General features: G+C 42.1%; 1 protein-coding gene across 2 annotated transcripts in view; it reads left to right on the top strand.

Annotated features, from left to right (window-relative positions):
• The first annotated feature begins 1,640 nt into the window (after nt 1–1,640).
• The window catches only part of LOC126266707 (trypsin alpha-3-like), a 185,751-nt gene continuing 168,440 nt past the window's right edge, over nt 1,641–18,951 (top strand). Inside the window, exons 1-2 of one of the 2 annotated variants that reach the window (XM_049971154.1) lie at nt 1,641–1,718; nt 11,416–11,489. In XM_049971154.1, coding sequence (XP_049827111.1) covers nt 1,667–1,718; nt 11,416–11,489 — 126 coding nt within the window. In that variant the 5' untranslated portion in view covers nt 1,641–1,666. The remainder of the gene's footprint in view (nt 1,719–11,415; nt 11,490–18,951) is intronic. The other variant, XM_049971156.1, reaches the window with a different exon arrangement.

Genomic DNA, 18,951 nt, shown 5'->3' on the forward strand with positions numbered 1-18,951 from the left:
TGTCCAATGAATAACCGTTTATCATCTGCATTTCTTCTTGGTGTAGCAAATTTAATGGCCAGGAGTGTAGTAAAAGAAAATGAGCTGTTTAACCTACGTGGCTGAGTGCGACCTGGTGTACCTGAAATAATTTCAAATTCTGAGCATATGTACTGGTATTGCTTGCATATTTTACTTAGTTTGAGTAGTGAAAGTGGTTTTAACAAATCTGTGGGCGCTACGCCCAGATTTACGTGATATTAGAAAAAATTGCTGCAGTTGCTATCAACAATAAACGTACATCCTTTACACCAACAGTGACAGTAACTCGGAGGAAAGACGCCTTACACACATTTTAATATTAAATTAAATCAGTTTTTTATGTTAACGAACAATAATTATATACTGAGGTAACAAACGGAAATCATTATATCACAGACTTTTCCATCCACGTAATAAAATGTTAGCGTTCAAATTTGCTTCTTATTCGTCCAAGGACTCTAACAAAAATAAGTGTTAATAGCATCACAGTCTTTACACCATGACCACACTACTTGCTTTGATTTTGATGCATCGCGGAGAAGGCTGTTGTCTTAGTTTTCTGTATTTTGTGCTTTTGTCGATTCGTATCATTTCACACGCAAGAAAATATTTAATTAGCACTTTTTCCATTTCCAGGCAACAATACACCGTATCCACGGCAACCGAAGTTGACGATGTCGTTGGGCCAACATGTGAAAAAATGGAGGTGGTCTGTTGCGAACCTCCTTGTAAGGAACGCACTGTGAATGGTATTCGCAGGCTCTGCGTAATAATAATCTGCCCTTTGTCAAAGTAGCTTATCTCAATGGATTTCCTGTATTTTCAGCCTATATCTACGTTACGGTTATTCCCTGTCCGTGTCTACTTCACTCACATACTTTTGCTATCGCGTCATGTTCCCCCCCCCCCTCCCCCCCCCCCCCCCCCAAAGCTATAGGCGGCATCTAACATCCCGGTGAGCAATGGTCATATGGTTTGGCTTATTAGTGTAGAGTACTAAGTGAATAAGTATTGCATCACCTTGGATTACACATCATCCGTATGGACTACCTGTATAACTGATCATTCAGCTATTTACGTGGAAGCAAGGCTATACTCGCTATTTGATAAAAAAGTTATTTTTACACGTATCAACACTGGTGAAGACTAACCTAACAGAGCCTTGATTTTTTTCTGAAACAAACTATGTAAACTAGATAACGGCACACTTAAGATCATTGATACGAGTCATTCAACTGAGCAATAACAGGAATACTATATATTTATTTGGACAATGGACAGATTTTCCATATCCAATACTCCCTCAACCTGCAGGTGATTAATATATGATTTCGGGGTCAATTTTAGATCTTGGTTGTGGCATCAAAGTAATGAGCGCTGAGGGCAAACAAGTACGTACGATGTAGCACATGATCGTATAACATCTGGGCCCAAGTTCGTGTGTTGTGTAACATTGCCCTTTGTGTTTATACTACCAATCACCCACCACTTACGAAGTGCTAGAAATATCACTTGAAGTAATTAATAAAAACGAAGAACAGATTAGATAAAGGTGTTGTTGTGGGACGGAAGACACGTGATGCAGTACCGTTGACCAGTTATATATAAATGATAAGCACATGAAGTCGTACTACAGCTGTCCATCATGGTTTCTTTGATACTATGCTTGCTCTTGATTTCACTCAGCCAGTGCTATGGTAAGTCCAAAACATGGTGAATTTTGTGTAACGACGATGTTGCACTTCGTAAATGTGTTAATACAGTGAAACTTTAAATAATATATTCGAGTCACAACTGACATGAGCTACACTGACGTGACAGAACGCGTAGGATCCCTCCTAATGTCATGTTGGAACGCCTTGTGTCCGGCGTACAGCAGCAATTGGACATGGCGCGGACTATGAAAGTCGTTCTAGGTACAATGCAGAAATATTGAGCCATGCTGATTCAGTAGCCGTCCATAGTGGGAGGGAACTGCCGGTGCCGGCTTTTGTGCAAGAACGTGACCTCTTCTTTATGTGCTATAAATGTTCGATGGGATTCATGTCGGGTGAGCTAGGTGGCTAAATGATGACCTCTGACTGTCTGGAATGTTCAGCAAGCCAATCGCGAACAGTTGTGGCCTGTGACATGGCTCCTCGTCATCCATAAATATCCCAGCGTTGTCTGGGAACCTGAAGTCCATGAAAGGCTGCTGATTGTCTGCAAGTAGCCGAACTTCCAGAGTACCCAATTCCATGTAAACACAGCCCACACCATTATGCACCCATGAGCTCCTTTCACACCACCTTGTCGACAAACTGGGTCCGTGGCTGCGTGAGGTCTGCGCCACACTCTAACCCCATCATCAGCTCTAGGGTCCAACCGATACCGTCGCGAGTCCATGAGAGTCACTGGACACAACGTGGTCCTGCTAGCAAAGCCCCTCGCCTCGGTCGTCTTCTGATGTACTCCATTAAAGCCAAATTTCGCAGCACTTTGCTTTCGTCATACGTCCCAGATTGATTTCTGTGGTTATTTCAAGCAGTGTGGCTTGGTTGTTAGCACCGACAGCTTTACAAAACCGTCGTAGCTCTCCGTAGTTTTTTTTTTATTTTTTTTAATCGTTGTGTTTGGTCGTAGCGGACGTCACATGACATCCGTTAAAGTTCGTTTGTTGATCGTTCCACTCAGTCTTTTTATTACAGACGCCAACCAGCTCTCTGACCGAGCACGCTGAGCTACCGTGCCGGCTATAGTTAAGACCACGCTCATTGTGTTCTACGTGGAGAGAGGTAATGCCTGAAACTGGGTATTCTTGGCGCACTCTTGACTCTGTGGATTTCCGATTATTGAATTCTCTAACGATTTACAAAAGATGTTACATGTGCTAGCTGCAAATGCCATTCCGCGTTCAAAGTGTATTAATTCTCGTCGTGTGGGTATAATCACGTCGGAAACCTTTTCACATGAATAACCTAAATAAAAGCGACAGCTCCTCCAACGCACTGCCCTTTAATACCTTGCGTACCAGATACTAACGCCGTCTGTATATGTGCATATCGCTATCCCATAACTTCTGCGACCGTAGTGTAACGTTCGTGTATAAAGTTATTGTCCCTACAATGCCGGTACAGACAATGAAAAAGTACGTGACCCATGGTTTTATTACGTGCGTGATTTGCATCTATTGCGTTCTTTTCAAGGAATTTTCGTAGAACGTACTATTTTCCTTTGAAAAACACAAACCTTATGGGAAATGACAGTTGCCATATCTCTCTTCGACGAAATTTGAAAGGAAAAATTTATAAAAAATTGTTCTAGTTTGGCTGCATTTCTGTCTCCGAGAAATATACTTCCATTCTTGTCACATTTACTGTCCGATTACGTCAGAATTTACTCGCATCATACTTAAAAATTTTCATATACGAAATGTAAATGTTCTGACACAAGTCTTTTCGGTCTGTATTCAACAAACATTCGGCGATCTCAGCATCTTCATAAGAGAACTTGTTTCTTTGCGCTACGTGCTATCCCCTGTGAATCTCAGTGGTCTTCTATCAAGACAGAGTAGCGTTTTGGGTGTTCTCTTCGGAAGACACTTTAATTTACACAGTAACCAACGAGTTAGAGAACACGTCGTCCTTACGATTCGATTTTTATCTTTATAGAAAAAATTTGCTCTATGTATGTATGTATGATGCTTGTCTTGACATCTGTAACTATCGTCATTGATATTTCTTAATTACTTAAAAATTAATTTACAAGAATTACATTACTAACAGTCACATTGCGTGAAACAGTTCTCCCTACTTGGTAGAAATTTAGCCGGCCGCGGTGGCCGAGCGGTTCTGGGCGCTTCAGTCCGGAACCACGCGACTGCTACGGTCGCAGATTCGAATGCTGCTTCGGGCCTGGATGTGTGTGATGTCCTTAGGCTAGATAGGTTTAAGTAGGTCTACGTTCTAGGGGACTGATGACCTCAGAAGTTAAGTCAGAGCCATTGGTAGAAATTTAACACACTTGCCGATCCTCGTACCTTCGACATCTGCTCCACAATCTTTGTAGATACATTTCGCTTGTCTTAGGATTAACAGCCACACAATGTCTGAATCCCATTTGGTGTTCATGTATGCATAAAATGTTACTGCTTTTGCCCTTTACGTGTCGATGTCATACAGCACGCAAAGCGCTGCAAGTTTTTTACAGTATTTAATTTACTCATTTCTTGGGCTTCGTCTCAGCGCTCAGTGCATTCTTCCATTAATGTAGTATAAGTTTTCGTACCTATTTACATACTTCCGCAAGTAGTTATATGCACACCCGATGCAGAATATGTATTGTCTGCTTTGAATTACACTAATTCTATTTAATTTCGAAGCTCTGAGAATTTCATGCCTTTCTTTTCTGAATTTAAATTTTTTTTGATTATTTGTAATAACCGTAACTTTGGAAACTGGTTATTGGCCATACTCTACGTGGCAAAGGGCCTTTTACTGCATCGCACGTTAACGCTTGTTACCTTTTATCTGACAACTGGAATAGGGAAAGAATGTTTGCTCTAAGTTCTCTCTGGGTGCGGTACGTGTATAATACTGAAGGGTAGTAGTAGGCTCCATGCGAGAGGGCTTTTTCCTGGAATTTGCTACAAATGTGATATATAACATATTTTTCCGTGAAAGAGATTTTATAATTAATGTTACATTGCCTCGTCATTCAAAAACATTTGTGAACCAATAAAGCTGTGTATAACCTCTCCTGCTGCCATTCCGTATATATACCGTTTACAGTAAGGGGTGTAAAAGTAGTCTTGTAGCAGTCTCTCTGGAACACAAACTACGAGGGGCGTTCAGTAGTGCCACACATTTCTTTTGTAGGTCACTTTCGGCTGAAAAAAAAATACAGAATTTGTTGTAGGTAATCCCAAACCATGAACCAAGGTTTCGTAAAGTTCTGGTGGCACTATACGTAGCCTTCAAAAAGGCAACTTTAACGGAGGCACGTTCGATGCAGAGAGATGTCACTGGGTTTCATTTGGCGGAAAATCGGAGCATCGCTAATGTTCATAAGCGCTTCCAGTATGTCTACGCAGACGTGGCAGTGAACAAAAGCACAGTGAGTACTTGGTCGAGGCGTCTCTCACCATCGCAACAAGGTCGCGCAAAACTGTCTCATTCGTGTCGGCGGTTCTCAACTACCTGTCATTCATGTAATGTTGGAACGTGCGGACACTCTCACTTGAGATGATAGTCGCATCATAATCAAGCACCACGTTGAACAACTGGACGTATTTGATAGTGGTACTGACACACTCGTTCACCAGTTGGGGTGCTGAAAGCTGTATGTTCACTAGGCTCTTCACCATTTAACAGAAAACCATAAAGAGCGACGAAGGACAGATAGTCTGTGCGGAATTGCTTGCGCGTTACGAAGCTGATTGTGACAAGTTTCTGCCCGGACAATGTCACAGGCGATGAAACATTATTTCGTCAGTTTGAACCAGAAACGAAACGACAATTCACGGAGTGAACCAGAGCACCTCTCCTCCGAAGAAAAAGAGCAGAGCCGCACCCTCAACCGGCAAAGTCATGGTCAGCGTCTGAAGGGGTTATTCTGGTAGATGTTCTGCTGCATGGTTCAACGATAAACTCTGAAGCGTTCTGCGCTACCATCAGTAAACTGAAGAAACGACTTCAGCTTGTTCGTCACCACAAAAATGCAAACCAACTTTTCTTCCTCCATGACAGCGTCAGGCCTCACACAAGTCTGCGCACCCGAGGGGATCTCTCAAAAATCCATTGGGCTTTCCTTCCTCATCCACCCTATAGCTCAGATATTGCACTTTCCAACTTCAACATGTCTGGCCCAATTCACTCCGCGGGAAGCAGTACTTAGGTGATGGATAGGTTCCTGATGAAGCAAGACGTTGGCTCCTACGTCGACCAATAGAATGGCACCGCGCCGGGATACAGAACTTCTCAGTAAGGCGGCGTCAGGCCGTCACATTAAACTCACATTAAACGGAGATTACGTTGACAAACAGGGTTTTGTAGCCAAAAGAATGACGAATTATATGGTGTATTGGAATCATGGATAAAACGATCCTGCTTTCAGAAGAAATAAAATGTGTTGCATTGATTATCGAAGCCTCCTCGTACAATGTTCTAGTATTCAACCACTGAATCGTAACCTGTCGTTCGCTGCTCCTTCAATTTATTTTGTGGCGTGGCTAACTTTGGTTGTCAGTCAATAACACCATAGTCGTTAGTCACTCGTGTTCTTTAAGTATTTTCAGCCAGTTACAAATGTTTGCGAGGACATAGCATCCGCGAATGCAGAGACCACATTTACCCTGAAAATAAGATCGCTCATCATCTCCTATTTAATCTGCTGTTGGAGAGAATAGTCGTCGCCAAGCCACATATTTAAGCAAATAGTAATAATTGTGACACCATCGACTTTAATTACCTGTAGTGTCACATGGAATGGTCATCCTTCTCACAAGTGTTGTATAACCAAATTTATATATGATGATGAAGTCTCATACCCTTGACAGAGCGTAGGGGAACGATGTAGGAGACCCGCACCGCCGTACTACGCAGGGTCCTATGGAGGGGGTTTACCATTGCCTTCCCCCGACCGTAATGGGGACGAATGATGATGATAAAGATGACACAACAACACACAGTCATCTCGAGGAGGCAGGTGAAAAACCCTGACCCCGCCGGGAATCGAACTCGGAACCCCTTGCTCGGGAAGCGAGAACGCTACCGCGAGTTTACGTGCTGCGGACAACTTATATATAACCAAACTGATACGGCAGGGCCATAGCTTTAAATTTCTCTCCATTCTATCAAATTAGAATTTATTTGATAAAGCTACATTACTGAGAGCTGGAGCGTATACCACCCAGTAACTGTAGAATTGATTTGATTGTTACACACTGAGGGTGCTATTATTCTTACGCGGTCGCTACTATTTTAGATAGTTATTACTATTATGAGGCGGTATTTGCAGTACAGTTAAAGCCTTGCGACGCGGGCTGAAAGCCGTTATCAGAAGTCACTGATGTAACACTACGATAATTAAGGAGCTTACTTACATCTACACTATGATTAATTACATATGTACATCAACGACATCTTGGGATGTTGTATCATGTTGTCAGCACTATCTGAATGACCGAAAGATTTTCACGGGGAAATAGCGTTTTACAACTTTAATGTGCATGGGTTAGTTTAAGAAAACAGTAGTTCCAAAGCCTGAAAGACATACTGACGATTAAGAAGAAAGAAGAATTTCGTTGCAAGAAAACTGTATACGTAATTTCACTTCAACAAATGTCAGAAAAAGCTCTCTAAAACGATTTTTTGTTACATTACCTGTTATATTATAGTTTTGGTACAGCTGTTAACGTACCAAATACTTTTTATTTTTAAGAACTCAGCACTTTTAAAACTATTGCTCAAAAAATAAGAGGCAAGTGTTTAGCATACGCGAAATGGTCGAGTTTTCAGTCATAAAGGCGTACAGTTAACGCATTTATAAAAAAATAATAGATTAGTAGCATTATCGGATGTACAGATTAGTTACCAATACAAATTAAATATCAACAGTTTGGAAGTGGGGTTCACGTAGTGGCTTGATAAGAAGTTCTACAAAAGCCTGTATTTAACTTGCTGGTTACTAAGTGAACCAGATTGAATTTCATATAGGTAGAAGAGTCAGTGATTCCGTTAACAAATTTTGCTTCTTTGAGATTATTGGTTAGCTGATCATACAACGCAGTTTTATACGGCTGACTTTTACATTTGGTGGTGATTTCTGATACGTTGGTGTCAAGCTGTTGTCCACGACATGTTTCGTCTTTTAATACTGAGTTTGCTACTGCTATGTGAGTCTTTATAGATTCTCAAGATGTCTTCAGCATTAGAAAACAAAAATTTTAAATGAAGAAACATGAGTTAACGTACGGCCTAATGGTCGCGCAACAAAAATTAATAAACATCAGTCGTCATTACGGATGAAGTGATTGCAATTCCATTTCACGGTAAAAGCATGATAACTGCAAGCTGAAAAGCGTTTTAATGGTGTCACTGGTGCACGGCTTCAACAATAAACACGAATAGTGCTTCACAATATGGTTTGCGTATTTAGCTACTTGCTTTGAAAGCTGTTTCCCTCATCTGTAATTGTTTCTACCGGTGTATTCTCATCAGTTGTTAAGTCTCGACGCATTACGCTGATCAGCTACTTCCAATCTGTTTGACTTCACAAAGCTGTAACATAGGTTTGTCACCTACATCTAGTTCATTTTTCTTTCTTCGCCCTCACACTATTATTTCTCATCTTACTATGAGCAGTGAGATTCTTCTCCACACTTCATTCCTTCTGTTCTGCTGACACAAGTTTCTGTTAGCCGTAAATACTCCAATCGGCAAGAATGTAATTACGAAACTATTTTACATGGTCTTAACACAATTCCACAGTCATTTTTATGTCTGTTAGACTGTTATCACTACAACCATCAATTACTTATCATATATTGCGACATCCATTGGGCTCGCGAAGCAAGGTTCGTACTGTCCCTAATAAGCTGGATACAGTGGTGCAGGGAGTTGCCGTGAACCTATTGCCTACAAAACTGCCGCCATGAGTACACACTGCTAACTCCCTATTGTCAAACCGTCAGTAATTAAAGAAGTGGCCGGAACAACTGAATTATAGTGGTGGTTTCACTCAGCACAATAAGGAACATTGTTACAAGTCAAGGGTTCAGCAGCAACGAAGCAAGGATTTACTGATGAAAATACAAGAAAATAAACAAAACACAAGTACAACATAGCTTGAAATAATAGGTAAACGGAACCTGCAGCATAAGAAATTGTATGGAATTGGTAATGAAAAACACTGAACTCGCCATTTAGCAGGAATGTGTGGAGGAAAGAGTGAGGTGGACATGGTTAAGCAAATAAGTGCAATTATCTTGCTCATGGGGCAACGACACGAGTCAACCAACTTTAACTATTAAGATGAGAAATTACTCGATTCAGACAATGGAACAGACATGGAACTGTAGGTGAACGCCTAAGCTCTCTGATCCATTTAAATCTAAATTACTGCTACTATAACTTCCACGTCGCATAACTTGAAACCTAGCCATTCAGATCATCGTTACTAAGATTCACATTGCACACTGTTGTTACCTCAGACGGCTTGATAATCGTAGCTGCCGAAGACGCGATACCACTGCAAGTCATGTCCACACTTTGTTCACAAGTAGTGAATTCAGATAGGGTTCTATTCCAACGTGATTCCATCAGCGATAGGAGCTGATATTGAAGGCTGCTTCACCGCACAGTACAGGATGGAAGACTTTAGTTGCGAACTGAAACAAGCTACCGCTCACCATGGAAACCATAATTAGAAAACGGAATGAAACTTCCTGGCAGATTAAAACTGTGTGCCCGACCGAGACTCGAACTCGGGACCTTTGCCTTTCGCGGGCAAGTTCTCTATCAACTGAGCTACCGAAGCACGACTCACGCCCGGTACTCACAGCTTTACTTCTACCAGTACCTCGTCTCCTACCTTCCAAACTTTACAGAAGCTCTTCAGCGAACCTTGCAGAACTAGCACTCCTGAAAGAAAGGATATTGCGGAGACATGGCTTAGCCACAGCCTGGGGGATGTTTCCAGAATGAGATTTTCACTCTGCAGCGGAGTGTGCGCTGATATGAAACTTCCTGGCAGATTAAAACTGTGTGCCCGACCGAGACTCGAACTCGGGACCTTTGCCTTTCGCGGGCAAGTGCTCTACCATCTGAGCTACCGAAGCACGACTCACTCCCGGTACTCACAGCTTTACCGGGCGTGAGTCGTGCTTCGGTAGCTCAGATGGTAGAGCACTTGCCCGTGAAAGGCAAAGGTCCCGTGTTCGAGTCTCGGTGGGGCATACAGTTTTAATCTGCCAGGAAGTTTCATATCAGCGCACACTCCGCTGCAGAGTGAAAATCTCATTCTGGGGAAAACGGAATGATAACCACAGAATTTGGCATCAGGAAACCGAATGGTAGCTTGCCGAGTTCGGAATATGAATGATTGCCACCGTCTATGAAATATGAAATAGAAACCGGAGCTCGAAGCAGTGTGCCCTTTTCGCCACGCGGCCAGTCTCGTAGAAGATGCGAGACGCAGCCCCAAATCGAAATTCTCTGCCTCCACCAGAGTCTTCTGACAGTTTAAGTGCTGTTGGACTTGGCTAACACTTGGATGAGTTACGATCCGGGTCTCACAGGTGGCGCTGGAAAGCGGGGTGCCTCAGCCCTTGTGAGGGCAACTGAGGAGCCACTAGATTCAAAAGTAGCGGCTCCAGTCACGAAAGGTGACAACGGCAGGGAGAGTGTTACGCTCACCCCCCCCCCCCCCCCCATATCCATATTCAGTGACATCTACCGCCATTTGTCCTTCCAAGGCCTTATGGAAGGAGTTCACACCCCTACAGCGATCGGAGTGGAGATGAAGGATCAGCCTTATCACCCTGAGGCCTTTTAATATTATGTTTTTCTGTTTCTCAAGAGAAGGCATCCTTGGGTGAGACCAGAGAACAAAGCCACCCCCCTTCTCTCTCTCTCTCTCTCTCTCTCTCTCTCTCTCTCTCTCTCTCTCTCCCTTTCTCTTGGCACAAGTCACTTAACTTTTGACGGAAGTCAGCCTGCCGTTCACGGATTTACGAGCGCCGATGTTATGCTGAACGCATTGTGAATGGAAAATGATGAAGTCACTGATTGTGCAACTGTAAACTAATTGAAGTCAAAATAAGAACAAACTCATGTAAACTTGACAGTACTTTAGTGAACTATAAAATGAGATGGCGAGGACCAGATAAGGCTGACGCCACTCAAGGTGTCCAGTTGTGAAGTGCGTACCACACACAACACACTTAATATCCACATCTTGTCCTTTACGAATGGGCAGGATTGCTTTTAACATGCATTTGAACATGACAAATATAGCAAATATATTACATAGTTGAAAGTACTGGAACCAAATATGTATTAAACGATGACACATGACAATACGAAGAAATAACAAATTGTGACAATTAAATAGCTAAATCCATCGTGGATATGACATTCATTGATGTCTGGTAAATGGATATTTTGTATAGAGCTCTAGGCGTAAGATAGTTTAAGCAACCAATAAGCTCAGGTAATTAGTTTAAAAATAAAGAAAAGAATACTGCATGAGATGGTAAGACAAGGCATTCCATTGCCTCCAAAGTGTATTTAGGATCACAGAAAGAAAAAAAAAAACACAATAACTGCTCAGGAATATTCAGCACAGCTGGAACATATGAACACTAAACAGGAACTTGAATATCAAGAAAGTCAATGGAAACTTTTATTGTTTTAGGTGCACCTGGTAGGACACGTACCTCAAGGATTTATGGAGGTTCAGAAGCTTCAGAGGGCGAGTTTCCTTTTGTGGTTAAGTATTACCAATAATTCTGTGATCCATATTGTAGCCTAATTTCAGTTTACTTCAATTTTTGAAAAATATTGGTACACATGTATTCTAAGACTCATCCAATTCCTGCTATCGTGAGGTGTAAAAACTATCATACATGAATAACATTTACGAAATGGTCTCACTAACGAACGAATTTAGTTATGAAACTTTTCTACTTTTTGGATCCTTTCTGTAAGATACTAAAAAATAATTATTTCGTCGTGTAGGATGAGTGTTGACTAAAACCCACTACTTGTGAGTATTTGCGTTTCTTATACACGCTTCTAATTGGAACCATGGGTAGTAAATCAGTGCCAGTACAAAGACAATCTGTACTGTTGCCAGATATCCACCCTGCCTATCCCCAACCACTCTCCTCGCCCTTTCTCTCTCACTACCCCTTCTTCACTCTCCACTTCTCTAGCCTAATTGTGTTACTTCATAACGCCAGGAAAATACTGTTTGTAGGATGGAGGTGGAGAGCCAGCATGGTTGCCAGATTTATCGATACCTGGTCCAATTGACATACGAAAGAGCTTAGGTTGTGCCAAAGTTCAGTGTCAAGTTTTATTGGATAGGATGATTTATAAGCATAATTACACTGGCAGTTATGCTGATCCTATGTATTAACACAATAGGGGTGACTTTTTCACTGTTTAATGGGCATTTTTTTGTGACAGTTACGAAGTTTACGTTACATAATACATAATTACACTGTGGATCACTTTATGTATTACAGTGTGGGGACGTTTTGTTTTGTGAAAGAAGTGTACGACTTCAAATCCTTTGTTCCTTGACATGCATGTGAAATATATGTAAATTATGGTCCACTTTGCAAATTGCACATGATGAATGAAGAGTACATTTATAGAAAGCTTCCACACTAAGAAACGTGGGCTGCCTTTATATTTTGGGGGTGATGTCCAGGGAGCACAAGGCACTAAATATACACCACACCCAGAGAGTGTGTACAGCTCGCCTGTCGATTGCCAGGAACCGAATGAACAACTGTAATGGCTTGCTCCTTCTGCGTTAAAGGCTATACTCCGCCACTCAGATAATTGCTTTCGCTGTGTACTCCATTTCTCGTTATTTCAACTTCATTCTCTTCCATTCCCAACTTTCTTTCGCACATGCACAACACAGTGCTCTAATTTTTACTTCTAATGCGATTTAAAAGTCCATAAAGATGTGAAGGCATCGTTACTCAATCAGCAACCTGCAGAAGTTTGAAGGAACAAGACAGAGTGGCCTCATCTCTGTCCACTTAAACCGGCTAAGCTACAGTGACTGCGCATTCCTGTAAGAATTTTTTCCAGGAAACGTGCATAACATATTAAGAAAAAATTAGTTTTTTGTTTTCTTCTACTACCATCACATCAGAGTTTAAAAAAGTTATTTGAAAAAAAAAATCGGAATGATTTAGTGAAAAGGAATTACATTGGTGTTTAACAATAGCGATTTATTTTTCACAGTTATCAAAATACAAAATGTATGAAAATATGTATGACGTCCTCCATCACACACCAAATTTAAGTAACGCTACAAACTGCTGTTATAAACTACGGTGTTCCCACTATAAGATGTACATGAATATTACTCGCTGTGAATGAAAATAATAATGCATTTAAACATTTTATATGTTAAAGCTATTACCCGATAATTTACTTGTCGAAAATCCTTTTATTTTATTTGAAACAGGTTTGCAACAAACAGCGCAGGGGAAGTGCATATTTAAAACAAGTAGCAATATGTTTGCATAGAAGGAACAGCACTAACATCTTTTCCTGGAAGCAAGTTCCACACAGGAGAGCAATGTCGAAAGCACTCTCAGATATGTAGTATTCAGATGCTGCTTTTGGGATATCAGCTTTTCCAGCTTTAGGAGATGTAATCGAAACTGCATCTTTTGTACTAATTATCCTGTATTTGTTTTGATAAATATCGTCTACAGTATCTTTACCCTTCGAAAATCATACATAGACGCTTCCGAAACCAGACAGCACATTCAACCCATAGATTGCGCATTTCTTCCCAACCTCAAAACCCTACACCACAGTGGAAAGACACCGTTTCATGTCCATTTTCGGTATAAAAAGATCCAGATTCACTTACTTTGTCAGCACATTGTTTGAAAGCTAGCGATAAATCATCAAACGATGCCTGCCTCACCTCATAGCTTCCGTATTACGGTAAGCTAAAGCAGTGTCTCGCACACCATGTGACGAACTGGTCAATGGTCTTGGTTCAGAAGATGAATTCAGGACCTACTACCGTTTTTATGGGTTACATATTTCACACAAAAAACACTTTGAGGTGTAATAATTGATTAATTATATACCTAATTTCACAGTTTTACCCGCTCAAACCTCAGACACCCACTACATTAGACAGAGACTCGTCTCCAAATCTTCTTATATACTCTAAAGATCAAAGATAACACAAATTCTGATCACGTGATTATGAAGTCACTTTTGGTCACACCTCCTACATCTGCCTCATTGTTTTCTTAAACATCCAAACGTGATACAGACCAACATCGAATGCTGGAGTCTGTGTTATCGATTTCCGTATAGTTTACGGATAAGTTTAATTGCAACACTTCTATATAATACTTATAATGAAGCCCATATTGTCGACTTACGTATAGTTTATAGTAGTTCGACACTTAAGCAAAATAAACAAACGTTAAATACAGTTGTCAAATAGATTTTAAACACAGCATCTGTGAACTGAAAACAGCGAATTAGTATCAAAATCAGTGAATTCGAGTCAAAATCGTTCAATTTGATGGGAAAATCAGAGAATTTCTGTGTCATAATCGCTCTGTTTTGGGTCTATATCAGTGCATTTTGTTGCGGAATCAGGAAATTTGGGTGAAACGTCAGTCAATTTCACATCAGGGTTTTCGGTTGAAAAGAACGAATTTTATGCCACTATCATTGATGTTACACAGAATGGGGTGTATAATCACGCTGCTTTGTCTTTGACAGTCTCCTCACGCACAGAAGTCGGTTTGACTTTAGGCATCCACAAATGCCCATTTTTATTCCTAACGCAACTGCACGAAATCAGGTGAAAGTAAAATGTGCGTAAGGTTTATTAGCTGATCATGGTGCGAGGTTTCTTTGTAAGAATCAGTAAACGTAGAACTTCTTTTATACTCATAGATCCAAGATGTTTATAACACTTGGAAATGTGTTTCAGGACCTATACAACATGTCTATATAACTATACAAGATGTCTGTGGGAAGGAGGGAGGAAGACTGTTCTCACAAGAAGTAGTAAGTTAAGGTGAAAACAGGTGTAAAAAACTTCTTGGAACATCATTAAATTGAACCGTTACAGAACTTCAAACAGGTTACGATGGCAGCATATAAGCTTCGTAGAAAACTCTTAAAGAAATGAAATTCTACATCTACATCTACATTCATACTTCACAAGCCACCCAGCGGTGTGTGGCGGAGTGCACTTTACGTGCCACTGTCATTACCTACCTTTTCTGTTCCAGTCGTGTATGGTTCGCGGGAAGAACGACTGTCTGAAAGCCTCCGTGCGCGCTCGAATCTCTCTAATTTTACATTCGTGATCTCCACGGGAGGTATAAGTAGGGGGAAGCAGTATATTCGATACCTCATCCAGAAACGCACCCTCTCGAAACCTGGCGAGCAAGCTACACCGCGATGCAGAGCGCCTCTCTTGCAGAGTCTGCCACTTGAGTTTGCTAAACATCTCCGTAACGCTATCACGGTTACCAAATAACCTTGTGACGAAACGCGCCGCTCTTCTTTGGATCTTCTCTATCTCCTCCGTCAACCCGATCTGGTACGGATCCCACACTGATGAGCAATACTCAAGTATAGGTCGAACGAGTGTTTTGTAAGCCATCTCCCTTGTTGATGGACTACATTTTCTAAGGACTCTCCCATTGAACCTCAACCTGGTACCCGCCTTACCAACAATTAATTTTATATGATCATTCCATTTCAAATCGTTCCGCACGCATACTCTCAGATATTAAACAGAAGTAACTGCTACCAGTGTTCGTTCCGCTATCATACAATAAAGGATCCTTCTTTCTATGTATTCGCAATACATTACATTTGTCTATGTTAAGGGTCAGTTGCCACTCCCTACACCAAGTGCCTATCCGCTGAAAGATCTTCCTGCATTTCGCTACAATTTTCTAATGCTACAACTTCTCTGTATACTACAGCATCATCCGCGAAAAGCCGCATGGAACTTCCGACACTATCTACTAGGTCATTTATATATATTGTGAAAAGCAATGGTCCCATAACACTCCCCTGTGGCACGCCAGAGGTTACTTTAACGTCTGTAGACGTCTCTCCATTGATAACAACATGCTATGTTCTGTTTGCTAAAAACTCTTCAATCCAACCACACAGCTGGTCTGATATTCCGTAGGCACTTACTTTGTGTATCAGGCGACAGTACGGAACTGTATCGAACGCCTTCCAGAAGTATAGGAAAATAGCATCTACCTGGGAGCCTGTATCTAATAATGTTTGGGTCTCATGAACAAATAAAGCGAGTTGGGTCTCACACGATGGCTGTTTCCGGAATCCATGTTGATTCCTACAGAGTAGATTCTGGGTTTCCAAAAACGACATGATACTCGAGCAAAAAACATGTTCTAAAATTCTACAACAGATCGACGTTAGAGATATAGGTATCTATTTTTGCGCATCTGCTCGACGACCCTTTTTGAAGACTGGGACTACCTGTGCTCTTTTCCTATCATTTGGAACCTTCCGTTCCTCTAGAGACTTGCAGTACACGGCTGTTAGAAGGGGGGCAAGTTCTTTCGCGTACTCTGTGTAGAATCGAATTGGTATTCCGTCAGGTCCAGTGGACTTTCTTCTGTTGAGTGATTTCAGTTGCTTTTCTATTCCTTGGACACTTATTTCGATATCAGCCATTTTTTCTTTTGTGCGAGGATTTAGAGAAGGAACTGCAGTGCGGTCTTCCTCTGTGAAACAGCTTTGGAGAAAGGTGTTTAGTATTTCAGCTTTACGCGTGTCATCCTCTGTTTCAAAGCCATCATCATCCCGGAGTGTCTGGATATGCTGTTTCGAGCCACTTACTGATTTAACGTAAGACCAGAACTTCCTAGGATTTTCTGTCAAGTCGGTACATAGAATTTTACTTTAGAATTCACTGAACGCTTCACGCATAGCCCTCCTTACACTAACTTTGACATCGTTTAGTTTCTGTTTGTCTGAGAGGTTTTGGTTGCGTTTAAACTTGGAGTGAAGCTCTCTTTGCTTCCGCAGTAGTTTCCTAACTTTGTTGTTGAACCACGGTGGGTTTTTCCAATCCCTCAGTTTTACTCGGCACGTACCTGTCTAAAACGCATTTTACAATTGCCTTAAAATTTTTCCATAAACATTTAACATTGTCAGTGTCAGAACAGAAATTTTCGTATTGATCTGTTAGGTAGTCTGAAATCTGTCTTCTATTACTCTTGCTAAACAGATAAACCTTCCTTCCTTTTTATATATTCCTATTAACTTCCATATTCAGGGATGCTGCAACGGCCTTATGATCACCGATTCCCTGTTCTGCACTTACAGAGTCGAAAATTTCGGGTCTGTTTGTTATGAGTACGTACAAGATGTTATCTCCACCAGTCGGTTCTCTGTTTAATTGCTCGAGATAATTTTCGGATAGTACACTCAGTATAATGTCACTCGATGCTCTGTCCCTACCACCCATCCTAAACATCTGAGTATCCCAGTCTATATCTGATAAATTGAAATCTCCACCTAAGACTATAATATGCTGAGAAAATTTATGTGAAATATATTCCAAATTTTCTCGCAGCTGTTCTGCCACTAATGCTGCTGAGTCGGGAGGTCAGTAAAAGGAGCCAATTATTAACCTAGCTCGGTTGTTGAGTGTAACCTCCACCCATAATATTTCACAGGAACTATCAACTTCTACTTCACTACAGGATAATCTACTACTAATAGCGACAAACACGCCACCACCGGTTGCATGTAATCTATCCTTTCTAAACATCGTCTGTGCCTTTGTAAAAATTTTGCCTGAATTTATCTCTGGCTTCAGCCAGCTTTCTGTACCTATAACGATTTCAGCTTCGGAGCTTTCTATCAGCGCTTGAAGTTCCGGTACTTTACCAACGCAGCTTCGACAGTTCACAATTACAATACCGATTGCTGGTTGGTCCCCGCATGTCCTGACTTTGCCCCACACCCTTTGAGGCTGTTGCCCTTTCTGTACTTGCCCGAGGCCATGTAACCTAAAAAACCGCCCAGTCCACGCCACACAGCCCCTGCTACCCTTGTAGCCGCTTGCTGCGTGTAGTGGACTCCTGACCTATCCAGCGGAACACGAAACCCCACCACCCTATGGCGCAAGTCGAGGAATCTGCAGCCCTCACGGTCACAGAACCGTCTCAGCCTCTGAGTCAGACCCTCCACTCGGCTCTGTAAGAAAGGTCCGCAGTCAGTCCTGTCGACGATGCTGCAGATGGTGAGCTCTGCTTTCATCCCGCTAGCGAGACTGGCAGTCTTCACCAAATCAGATAGCCGCCGGAAGCCAGAGAGGATTTCCTCCGATCCATAGCGACACACATCATTGGTGCCGACATGAGCGACTACCTGCAGATGGGTGCAACATGTACCCTTCATGGCAACTGGAAGGACCCTTTCCACATCTGGAATGACTTCCCCCGGTATGCACACGGAGTGCACATTGGTTTTCTTCCCCTCTCTTGCTGCCATATCCCTAAGGGGCCCCATTATGCGCCTGACATTGGAGCTCCCAACTACCAGTAAGCCCACCCTCTGCGACTGCCCGGATCTTGCAGACTGAGGGGCAACCTCTGGAACAGGACAAGCAGACATCTCCGGCCGAACATCAGTATCAGCTGGAGACAGAGCCTGAAACCGGTTCGTCAGACAAACTGGAAAGGCCTTCTGTTCAGCCCTCCAGAATGTCTTTCGCCCCCTGCCACACCTCGAGACGACCTCTCACTTTACAACAGGTGAGGGATCAGCCTCAATGTGGGCAGTATCCCAGGTAGCCACAGTCGTAGTCCGATCGGGGGATGCGTGGGACGAGCTGGCCGTCCCCGACAAACCCCCATCCGGACCCCCACAGTGATGCCCATTGGCAACAGCCTCCAGCTGTGTGACCGAAGCCAACACTGCCTGAAGCTGGGAACGAAGAGATGCCAACTCAGCCTGCATCCGAACACAGCAGTTGCCGTCCCTATCCATGCTAAAAACTGTTGTGCAAAGAACGTCTGAATTAATCTACAGAGAGCACAAACAATTCGACACAAAATTTAAACGGTTATTAAAATACAAGAGTGCCTAGTAAATGAAGTAATGCTGCTACTTGCGCACTGCTGACACACTGCTTGGCGGCGGAAGGAGACTACGCGATTTT

This window comes from Schistocerca gregaria, chromosome 4 (genome assembly GCF_023897955.1).
Source record: "Schistocerca gregaria isolate iqSchGreg1 chromosome 4, iqSchGreg1.2, whole genome shotgun sequence".
Lineage (NCBI taxonomy): Eukaryota > Metazoa > Arthropoda > Insecta > Orthoptera > Acrididae > Schistocerca > Schistocerca gregaria.